At 43.5% G+C, this 12,469-nt stretch overlaps 1 protein-coding gene across 1 annotated transcript in view; it reads right to left on the bottom strand.

Annotated features, from left to right (window-relative positions):
- RIPK3 (receptor interacting serine/threonine kinase 3) overlaps positions 1–12,469 on the bottom strand; it is a 42,634-nt gene that overhangs the window by 7,514 nt on the left and 22,651 nt on the right. The window contains exons 8-10 of the mRNA XM_083158366.1: positions 6,318–6,447; positions 6,125–6,201; positions 3,662–3,704 (exon numbers count right to left, since the gene is read on the bottom strand). Of these exons, the coding sequence (XP_083014492.1) occupies positions 3,662–3,704; positions 6,125–6,201; positions 6,318–6,447 (250 nt within the window). The remainder of the gene's footprint in view (positions 1–3,661; positions 3,705–6,124; positions 6,202–6,317; positions 6,448–12,469) is intronic.

Here is a 12,469-nt window from a genome sequence, read left to right as displayed (position 1 = left end):
AATTTGTAAGGTACAAATGCTGTGATTCTGCTATTCCACAATAAAAAAAATGTATGTATAATTATTGTTAGTAACAATGGAGCCGACTTTCTCAGCTCCTGAGTGGCCGCCTAGAATCATTCTATGTAGAGGCGCGGAAGATGAAAGATCTCTGCGCCTCTCACAGTCCGATGCGGGGAGCTGCTGGAGTCGTCGGCATGTCACAGAAGGTGACAAAAGACCAGGACTACGTCGGATCAAGACTACAGATCTTCACAGGAGGACCAGGGTGAGTTGGATTTCCTTCCACAGGTCCCCCATGGATTTCTTCGGACGCGGATGGACGCTGACAGACGCTGCCGACATGGACATTGACATGGAGCCGAATGCCGACATGGATCCGTACCAGGACAAGGCACCGGACCAAGACCCAGGGACCTACCTACGGGCTCAAGATAGGTAAGTATCAGTATGTTTGGGCTTTGGATGTATTAAAGTTTTATTTTTATTGTGTGTCAGTGTGTGTTTATTTCACTTTTTTTTTACTGTGGAACTACAAGTGCCAGCGGGCCCTTTAATGCCCTGCAGGCTGGGACTTGTGGTTCTCCAAGTCCCAGCTTGCTGGGGAGGGTTGCTGGGACTAGTTCCACAGTTAAAAACAATCGTTTTTTATTCTATTTTTTTACACTCAATCAGCCCGGTGGCCACCGCTCCAGGGCCACCGGGCAGCGGCGTAACTATAGCACCGCAGCCCCCGCCACTGCGGGGGGGCGCTGTGCATGTGGGGGCGCCGGGGGCTGCGGTGCTATAGTTACACCCCCCCCCCCAATCCCCGCAGACTTGCATGGGCGGCGGGGGATTGGGGGTGCTCGGCGGGGCGGCGGCGGCGGGGGGGGGGGGGCAAAACTTAGTTACGCCACTGCCACCGGGGACAGCACCAGGCTTCAGCCTGGTCAGGTAAGTCCTGGAGGGGGGGGACTCCTTTACTGGGGGGGTCCCCACTCCCCCAGGGCCCCTGGCCAGGCTGACTGGTCAGTAGCGTGATGTTTTGGCCGCGGGAAATTATCTATTAAGTGTCCCCCAGCTGTGACATTACCCTGCTGGCTGGTTTGGCCTGGGGCTGGTTCATAAAATATGGGGGACCCCAACTCATTTTGTCACCCGTATTTTGGGAACCAGCCCCGGACCTGGAGCTGGTTGTAAAAAATCGGGGAACCCCTACTTGTCAGGTATCCTGGTTTTTTATTACCGGCCCCGGCTCCTTCAGCCTGGTGCTGGTTACAGCAATGGGGGGGGGGGACCCCACGCTGTTTTTCTTTTAAAATGTATTTATTTGTAAAAAAATGTTTACACCTTGCAGCCTGCACGAATCTGACTAATCCGTGCAGACTGCCTACACTATTTCGTATTAGCGGCCGTTAATACGAATTACTACGACATCGGAGGGTTACAAAGCAGTTGTATATGACTGTTTTGTAAATTCCCCTCCGGAACACGACTTTGCATACGGCTGAAACAGCCATATGCAGTCGTAGTAAGAATACAAATTTTTAGGTTTTCCATATTAGTAAATTTCCCCCAATATGTCCTATATAAGGAAAACATCACAGGTCATTATGATGAATAAAAATGTTTGCATGGCAATATTCACACCTATTTTGAAAAATTCACTTGGCACTCAAAGGGTTAATAATAACTTTCCATGTAATCCCCCTGAATTGAAAACACATGTGATGCACTGCACAGGGCTGCCACTAGGAATTTTGGGGCCCGGGACTGATTTACAGTCCGGGCCCCCCTCATCCCCCTTCCCCCCTCCCTTCATTTACCACCCGACTGCTGCAGGTCCTGAAGCAAAGGCTTCTTCAATGTAGGACGCCGGCGGCCAATTAAAATGCAGCACCGGCTGGTGAGCTAATCAGAGCTCGTTTACCTGCAGCCGCTCTGATTGGCTAACGGTGCACAAGCTTTGATTGACTCAAAAGCCGGTGCAGCATTGAAGAAGTATTGTTGGTGGGCAAAATGAGCTGCCTGGTTCCCAAAGCACCCCCCTGTCGGCGGCCCTGGCACTGGACTCCAGGCAAGATAACCTATCAAACATGAATAAAGGGTCATGTACAGCCATTCCTTAACTACCTTGATGGAATTCTCAGATGTACAGGTCGAGATAGCCTGGGTTTCATCTTCAACTGATTTCATCCTGAGATATGCTGTTTTTTCATCTGTGCCCAGTAGGTTTATGTGACTTTTAATTCATGTTACGTGTGTGTGTAATGAATAAATGGTACTTGTTTAGTTTCACGGCGGCAGCTGTACGCTACACTAGGTTTGAATCTTGGCAGCACGCCAACGTTATCAGTTTAGCGCGGCAGCACTTTTCTAAGCTACGTTCTCAGCGTAGCGCGGCAGCAGCGCTACGCTAAGATCAGCCTGACGGCTTTTCTAAGCTACGTTATCAGCATAGTGCGGCAGCAGCGCTACGCTGTATGTGGCTTTCTTATCTAAGCTACGTTATCAGTGTAGCTACATTATCAGCGTAGCTCATTGGCTGCCGGTAGCTACATTATCAGCGTAGCTCATCGGCTGCCGGTAGCTACATTATCAGCGTAGCTCATCGGCTTCTTTGAACTACGTTGTGAACGTAGTGACTCTGCAGCAGCCCAGCGCTCACAGGTCATTGTAGACGCACCCTTCTGATACCCCCTTTGTTAACGGTTTGACGGGGTGTCTAAAGTAGACACACTGGCAAACCCGCTAACAAAGGGAACGTCTGAAGGGTGCGTCTAAAATTTAGACGCTATTGCGTCTAAGTACAGCGTCTAACTACATCGCCTAAGTACAGCGCCGACAAACCAGACGCTCTAGCGTCTAAATTTTAGTGGGTTATAGGGGTGCAGCATTTGTTCATAAAAGGGAAAAAATGTGTGAAAAACACTACTAAACATGTTGACAATGACACTTGTCGACGTAACAGCTGTCGACCTTCTTTATTCCACTATCCACGCCAGTCCGAAGCATGGCGATCGTGCGTGTTACGTGTCCTACCAACCTTTTCATACCCACACTGTCCACATTGGCGTGGAGTTGAATTTATATAGTGTGGCGAGTGCAGCGAGCCACCGAGCCCGAAGCCTGGCAAGCACAGCGAGGGGACACGGAATACATGTGAAGTTTCCCGCGTCGCCTTGTGGGGCTTCGCACAGCGTCTATTCATGGATGACAGGGCGGGACTCCCAACTGCCCCCTCGGCTGCGGGAGGGATGCGGGAACGTCCAAAAAAAGGGACAGTTGGGTGGTGTCAAACCTTGGTTTTGAAGTTTCCTGTTCTAACATATGCTTTCTGTGGTACAAGCTCTTCGTAGGTGTATTAAGTAAAAATCATTGGATACATTACTTACTTATTTAAATTAGAGATTCACATGGGTATTATTTTACCAATTAATTTAAGAATATGATTTTTTTATGATTGAATTAATTAAATATGTACCTAGTGAATATATTGTTAGAAATATACTTAGTCATTTTGAATTATATTACAATTCCTATATATGTGTGGAAATTGTCAGTGAAAGTGTTTATATATCCTTACCAGACACTTTTGGTTTAACATTCCGATATTAAATTGTCTGCATATAGGATTCAGTTCTCTGCTGCAAAACCTTAAATACACTTGGAAGATTACCTGGAATCTGTGGTCTCTGTGTCCTCGGTTGGGAGATAGGTCTCTTGATATACAAGACAGATAGATATACAGTATGTAATAACTCATAGCTTTAAATATATATCATTTTTACAGAATATAAAACAGTAGAAATATTTTATTTATGAAGCATATATACTGCAATTCACAGTACACAACCATTTGTTTTGGGTCTCTCTTACTATTCATTAAACTTAAATAAATATTATCCTTGGTAGTTGCATCAGAACTGAGCATCACATATACCACTGTACACAGATAGCACACCTACAAGGAAATATACCACTCCAAACATATATACACTACACCTAGAAGTAAATATACCACTGTAAACATACAGTACACCTAGAAGGAGATATATCACTGTACACAGACAGCACACCTACAAGGAAATATACCACTCCAAACATACAGGACACCTAGAAGGAGATGTACCATTGTAAACATAGAGTACACCTAGAAGGAGATATACTGTACCACTGTAAACATACAGTACACCTAGGAGGAGATATACCACTTTAAACATAGAGTACACCTAGAAGGAAATATACCACTGTAAATAGACAGTACACCTAGAAGGAGATATACCACTGTAAACATAGAGAACACCTAGAAGGAGATATACCACTGTAAACATAGAGTACACCTAGAAGGAAATATACCACTGTAAATAGACAGTACACCTAGAAGGAGATATACCACTGTAAACATACAGTACACCTAGAAGGAGATATATCCCTGTAAACACAGTACACCTAGAAGGAAATATACCACTGTAAATAGACAGTACACCTAGAAGGAGATATACCACTGTAAACACAGTACACCTAGAAGGAAATATACCACTGTAAATAGACAGTACACCTAGAAGGAGATATACCACTGTAAACATACAATACACCTAGAAGGAGATATGCCACTGTAAACATAGAGTACACCTAGAAGGAGATATACTGTACCACTATAAACATACAGTACACTTAGAAGGAGATATACCACTGTAAACATAGAGTACACCTAGAAGGAAATATACCACTCTAAATAGACAGTACACCTAGAAGGAGATATACCACTGTAAATAGACAGTACACCTAGAAGGAGATATACCACTGTAAACACAGTTCACTTAGAAAGAGATATACCACTGTAAACATACAGATTAGATTAGATTCAGCTTTATTGTCATTACCCATATACATCAGGGCAACAAAATTTAGTTTAGCATTCAACCAGATACAGTATACAATAATACACTAAAGGTATTTCCACATTACACTAAAACGCTAATATAAAACATGTCATCAGACTTCAGAATTCACTGTTACCACAGCTCTAGGAAAACAATATTCTTTAGTCTACTAGTCCTAGTCCTAGACTTAGTCTGACCAAATTATTCTAAACACACCAAGCAGCCAGATGATGTATCTCCTCTCGGTTGGCTGTTTCATCATTGTTGCTAATGAGACCAATCAATGTTTTATCATCCAGAAACTTAATGATGTATAAACTGGTTTGCAACTGTATGTAAATATGGAATAAAGGAATGGACTCAGCACACAGAACCGAGGTACATTTGTGTTAAGTACTTTAGTGTTAGAACAAATGGGTCCTGACCTAACCTCCTGTGGTCTATTGGTCAGGAAATCCATGATCCAATTACACAAGGTATTACTAATAACCAAGTCCAAAAGTGTTCACCTAACTTGGCTGGAATGATGGTATTGAAGCTGATAAACAACAGCTGAGCATATATATTACATATGTATTATTTGTGTTAAGATGTGCTAGAACAGAGTGAAGCAGCAAAGAGACTGCATCCTCTGTAGTAACACGCTTTGCAAACTGCTATGGTACAAGAGTAGGTGATAGACTAGCCTTGAATTGTGCTAGAAACAAATGCTCAAAGCATTTCATGATGATAGATGTTAATGCCATAAATCGGTAGTCATTCATCCCATTTGGACTAGGAATTTTTGGTCCTGGAATAATAGCAGTATGCTTAAAGCACTCCGACACAATTGCCTGGGACATGGACAGACTGAATATGTCCGTGAAGACCCCCCAACTGCCCTGCTCATGTCCTCGGTACATGCTCTGGGATAACATCTTGGTGCAATACACCTAGAAGGAGATATTCCACTCTAAACAGACAGTAAACCTAGAATCAATTATACCACTGTAAACAGACAGCTGCCGGCACCCGAATAATTTACTCTGCATTGAATATGATATAGTACTCTTACCTAATGCTGTTGAGACTGTTAGCAGGCCTCTAATACAAAGGGGTCTGGCTAAATCCGAATGATTGGTAAATACTAATCCCACTGGAGTGGGACAGTTCTCCTCTACAGCTTGATGGGTCCTCCCAGTCGCTTTACACAATACTGGACCTAGCTAATCTGTATGTGCTCCCCCTTCCTCTCAGCAGTCCAGCTCTTACCCTACCTGTGGTTGTTGTGCTTGTGGCAAGGGATGCTCAAGAACCCCTGTATACTGGCTTTGTGTTTTTGGAGGCACCGCTTCTGTGGATAAACAAAAACAGATTCAAATTGTTAACTTTTCAAAAAGAGTGTGTGTATACATATATATATATATATATATATATATATATATATTTATTTAATTTTTTTCTACATACGCTGTAGGGGAGGTGGACGCTCAGAAATGTGCATAGTCTGAAGTTGTTCAGCCATAGCTGTCATGTCTGTAGTGGCTACAGACACTGCACCCTTGCTATGTGAGTCTTCTGTCGTCTTTTGAGGGGAATCCTGAGGAAGAATCAATTAAGGTCATCATTAATTATCATCAAAACATTAAAACACTGGTGATCAGTGGAGCACAATCTTCAGTGGGCAAAGGGGTGGAGTTTTGTGGCATTTCCATTAAGGTCAGGCATACCCAGCATCTCCAAGATGCAAGACTTCCACACACTGAATAGCTGTGCACTGTGCACAGCATCGGTCACCCACAAGCAGTGATGCAGATCAGCGGTGTCAGCTCCCCCAAATTCCTCCTCCTACAGCTGAACACTGTGACCTGCAGGTGGCACAGCAGGACAGTCCTAGGAAACTAGGACTGTCCCACTGAATGCTGGATAGTTGGGAGGAGATGCGGTTAGCATTCCATGGCAGTCACAAAACCAATGCCGGCATTGCGACTTGCACCAGAAGTCAAGTGCAATAATGCAGATCGCAGAAGTGATGTTATCACGAGCCATGCATCCCATTTACCATCACTGTGGGGGCATGCCAGCACTCTGAGCTGCTGCCAGGTCCCAGTCACTCTCTCCTGTGAATAGATGCTGCAAGTGACAGGGGGTTTCCCAACTGCCCCCCCCCACACCGCGGTACACTGTGGGACAGTTGGGAGCAGTGGCGGGTTTAGGGGGGGCACCTGGGCACGTACCCCCCTGTCATTTCTGACTTTTTAAAATTTGTTTTATTAAAGCCGCACAATGAAGCGGCCCGCAGCAAGCCATAACACTTTGGGAGCTGTCCAGCTGCCCCAGGCAGTACCCTCACAGTTTTATGGTTTGGTAGGTGAACTTGATCTCCCTGCGCACCCCTTAATGCAGCCCTGGAAACAATTCTGGGTGTTTTCCAAGACACCCCAAGTGAGAACTAGTGGTAGAGAAAATGAAAGGTTCCTTGGGCGCAAAAGGTATTTATTGGAATAAAAACAATAACAAAAAACATCACATGTACAGAGGTTAAAAGATAATTAATCCCTCTCACCCAGTGTCGGTGGTGGAGCCACAGATGGCAAAGGCAGAGTGTCCTAAAAAATAGATCCACCCTGCAGGCTCCACAGGCTTAGCACTGGGCTGGGTCCTTGGATAGTAGCAGCAGTCCTGGGCCAACGCGTTTCGATTCTCTAGGAATCTTTGTCAAGGCTGATGTGGTTCTGTGAAGTGCTGCTATTTATGAGGAAAAAGTGCGGGAAAAATAATGGGCGTGATCTAAGTCTGAATACCGGAACTAAATCTGGTACTTATGTAGTAACTGGGCTGCCGATTTTGAAATCGGGTCCATCGCATCGCATCGCACCCGACCATATCGCATGCGATGCGATGCGATGGACCCGATTTTTCCATAGGATTCAATGTTAAAATGGACTGAGTTCATTTTAACATGGAATTCAATGGGAAAAGGGGTCCTTTTCATACCCCTACTATTCAAGTGGGCATGGAGTTGGATATAAACCTGTGGCGAGCGTAGCGAGCCACCGAGCCCGAAGCGTGGCGAGCGTAGCGAGCCCCGCGAGGGGACACAGAATACCGTCCCCTCGCGGGGCTCGCTTCGCTCGACACGCTTCGGGCTCGGTGGCTCGCTACGCTCGCCACAGGTTTATATCCAACTCCATGCCCACTTGGATAGTAGGGGTATGAAAAGGACCCCTTTTTCCCATTGAATTCCATGTTAAAATGGACTCAGTCCATTTTAACATTGAATCCTATGGAAAAATCGGGTCATCGCATCGCATCGCATGCGATATGGTCGTATGCGATGCGATATCACATCGCATCGCATCTGATTGTATGCCTTAACTTAAGGCATACAATCAAAAAATCGGCAGCCCAGATACTACATAAGTACCCTAAATCTCCATTGGTGGTTCAATGTGTCTAGGAGGAGAGATTGTATCTCCTATTCGTTGGAAGAAGTAACAGCTTCATTCATTGGTGGTTCCGTGTGTCTGTATAGGGGATTCGTTCTTCTATTTGTGGATGAGAGCCGCAGCGTAACTTCCGGTTTCCGGAAGTGCGGGCGGCGGAAGTGTACGTCCGTCACTTCCTGTCCCGCCGGCTAACGATCCCAGTCGTCTTAGTTCCGGCGCTTCCTCTGTGAGACCGGATGTTGATGTTTTGTTGGCTTCCGGATTTCTCAACAGACGTATGCCGGTGGTCACTTTGTCGGGGAGTAATAGAGACATTGGTGGCCATCTTTGATGTGGGAACCCAGAATTTCCATATTCAATAAGATGATAAAACCTCATAAAAGAAAGATATTGTATTAGAAGTTGTTTGAATAAAAAATGCACACGACTTGATATACCAATAATGGATGGATAAATACTTTAAAAATTAATTTTAAAAATTAATTTAAAAATTAGTTAAGAGGGCAAATAGAGGACCAAAATACATTGTAGAGTTTAAAAAATTCATAAAATTATAAAAGCCACTTTAACTCAAAGTCCTTGTTGAGACCATGTGGAACTAGGGTTTTTAATCTAAAAATCCACTCCATCTCTCTTTTTGCCAACATGGTTTCAGAGTCTCGGTGTTTCCAAGTGGTCTTAATATTTTCTATTGCCATAAAATCCCGTATGTGGTCACTGGAGCAATTGTGAATGGTGCTGAAATGTTCCGCCAAGGAGTGGGTTTGTACTCCTTTTTTAATATTGCGGAGATGCTCAGTCATCCGGGTTTTTAGCGCTCTACTGGTACGTCCGATATAAAATAAACCGCAAGAGCAATCAATTAAATAAATAACATTTGGTGTATGACACGTAATGAATTGTGAAATTTTGTAGTCTTTATTTTTGATTGTGAAAGTGTCCCTCTTTGATTTCTTTGATTTTACTGTTTTGCACATGCCACATGTGCCGCACCTATGAAAACCTTTAGTGCGTATCCGAGATATATCAGTGTTCGGTATTGCGCTTTTCACTAATCTGGTTTGTAAATTGTCTGCTCTGCGGTAAATGAATTCAGGTTGTGCTGGTAAAATGCTATCCAAGATGGGATCTTTTTTTAAAAGTGGCCAGTGCTTTTTTAAGATGGTTTCTTTTGGTGGGGACCGTATTTAGTTATAAAAGCCAATTCCGAAGTTTGCTTAGATTTCTTCTCCTTTCTTTCTTCGGTAATTCTCCTTAAGGTGTTTGCATCAATTTTGGCCACTTCTTCTATTGTTGGTCCAGATGTTATCTGGACCAACAATAGCTGGGAGGCAAGCCTGGTATCCTGGCATCGATATATCGACGACGTCCTGTTTTTCTGGAGAGGATCCGAAGAGGAACTTGAGGCTTTCTGCAATCATCTGAATAAAAATTTGTTTAATATTCAACTCACTTTCACCAGGAGCAAACAGGAGATTCATTTTTTAGACCTCACCATCTACATAAAAAACAATAAATTAGAAACCAAAACATACAAGAAACCCACAGATACCAACTCCTATATCCATAAATAAAGTCTACACCTCCCAAGATGGCTCAACAGTGTACCCAAAAGTCAGTTCCTTCGGGTCAAAAGAAATTGTACTGAGGAAGAAGTCTGCAAAGATCAACTAGATGAAATGGCACTTAACTTCAGAGCAAGAGGGTACGACTCTGGCCAGATCACCACTATAAGAGAAGAAGTGGCCAAAATTGATGCAAACACCTTAAGGAGAATTACCGAAGAAAGAAAGGAGAAGAAATCTAAGCGAACTTCGGAATTGGCTTTTATAACTAAATACGGTCCCGACCAAAAGAAATTGGAAACTATCTTAAAAAAGCACTGGCCACTTTTAAAAAAAGATCCCATCTTGGATAGCATTTTACCAGCACAACCTGAATTCATTTACCGCAGAGCAGACAATTTACAAACCAGATTAGTGAAAAGCGCACTACCGAACACTGATATATCTCGGATACGCACTAAAGGTTTTCATAGGTGCGGCACATGTGGCATGTGCAAAACAGTAAAATCAAAGAAATCAAAGAGGGACACTTTCACAATCAAAAATAAAGACTACAAAATTTCACAATTCATTACGTGTCATACACCAAATGTTATTTATTTAATTGAATGCTCTTGCGGTTTATTTTATATCGGACGTACCAGTAGAGCGCTAAAAACCCGGATGACTGAGCATCTCCGCAATATTAAAAAAGGAGTACAAACCCACTCCTTGGCGGAACATTTCAGCACCATTCACAATTGCTCCAGTGACCACATACGGGATTTTATGGCAATAGAAAATATTAAGACCACTTGGAAACACCGAGACTCTGAAACCATGTTGGCAAAAAGAGAGATGGAGTGGATTTTTAGATTAAAAACCCTAGTTCCACATGGTCTCAACAAGGACTTTGAGTTAAAGTGGTTTTTATAATTTTATGAATTTTTTAAACTCTACAATGTATTTTGGTCCTCTATTTGCCCTCTTAACTAATTTTTTAATTAATTTTTAAAATTAATTTTTAAAGTATTTATCCATCCATTATTGGTATATCAAGTCGTGTGCATTTTTTATTCAAACAACTTCTAATACAATATCTTTCTTTTATGAGGTTTTATCATCTTATTGAATATGGAAATTCTGGGTTCCCACATCAAAGATGGCCACCAATGTCTCTATTACTCCCCGACAAAGTGACCACCGGCATACGTCTGTTGAGAAATCCAGAAGCCAACAAAACATCAACATCCGGTCTCACAGAGGAAGCGCCGGAACTAAGACGACTGGGATCGTTAGCCGGCGGGACAGGAAGTGACGGACGTACACTTCCGCCGCCCGCACTTCCAGAAACCGGAAGTTACACGGCGGCTCTCATCCACAAATAGAAGAACGAATCCCCTATACAGACACACGGAACCACCAATGAATGAAGCTGTTACTTCTTCCAACAAATAGGAGATACAATCTCTCCTCCTAGACACATTGAACCACCAATGGAGATTTAGTTCCGGTATTCAGACTTAGATCACGCCCATTATTTTTCCCGCACTTTTTCCTCATAAATAGCAGCACTTCACAGAACCACATCAGCCTTGACAAAGATTCCTAGAGAATCGAAACGCGTTGGCCCAGGACTGCTGCTACTATCCAAGGACCCAGCCCAGTGCTAAGCCTGTGGAGCCTGCAGGGTGGATCTATTTTTTAGGACACTCTGCCTTTGCCATCTGTGGCTCCACCACCGACACTGGGTGAGAGGGATTAATTATCTTTTAACCTCTGTACATGTGATGTTTTTTGTTATTGTTTTTATTCCAATAAATACCTTTTGCGCCCAAGGAACCTTTCATTTTCTCTACCACTAGTACCCTCACAGTCTCTCCTTCTCCCCAGATTTTACTTCCTCTATTGTCGGCATCGGAACAGGAGGGGCAAGAGGGCAGCTTCTTCATTGCCGTTGTGCCACCTCCTCCGTAGTGGCTCCTCCTGGCCACTCAACCCTGCACTCAGCCTCATGGCAATCGAAGGTTATGGGCAGCTGGCACTTAATTTCTCCCCCTAACAAGATGTTTTGCGGCCCACTGGGACAGAAGTGAGCCGATAGAGAGCTCCACCATGGGCAAGGAGAGGAGGGGAGGCCTCTGACTGCGATGGCGGGAGCTGCTTGGGGACAGTTGATTAGAAAATCTTTTTCAAGGCTCATCTCTGGATTGTAAAGTGTCTGTATTTAGAGTAGGAGCAAGTTTCATCTTTGCTCCTTTGGCCATGGCTAGCAATGGCTAGCCATGGCTATTCTATTGTTCTCAGCTGCAATACGTATTGTATTGCAGCTGAGAACAATAGAATAGCCATGGCTAGCCATAGACAAAGGAGCAAGGATGAAACTTGCTCCTACTCCTGTATACCCACAAACAATTTTGAATTGTTTTTCTGGTCCGTTTACCAATTACCTTTACTTTTTGTGTTTCTATGGAATCCTATATGGTGCTCATTCTAATATTTTTAATTATATTTTAAATTATATTCAATAAAAAACCTCTTCCCTAAATTTTGACCCCTGGCCTGATTGGTAAATTGAAGAAAAAGATACATTGATGTGTCTTATATCTCACTTGGAATTGTGAGTTTT

Source organism: Crinia signifera, chromosome 1 (genome assembly GCF_055691185.1).
Source record: "Crinia signifera chromosome 1, ASM5569118v1, whole genome shotgun sequence".
In the NCBI taxonomy this organism is placed as follows: Eukaryota; Metazoa; Chordata; class Amphibia; order Anura; family Myobatrachidae; genus Crinia; species Crinia signifera.
The sequence above is the reverse complement of the archived record's forward strand: the minus strand, read 5'-3'. Positions and strand labels throughout refer to the sequence as shown.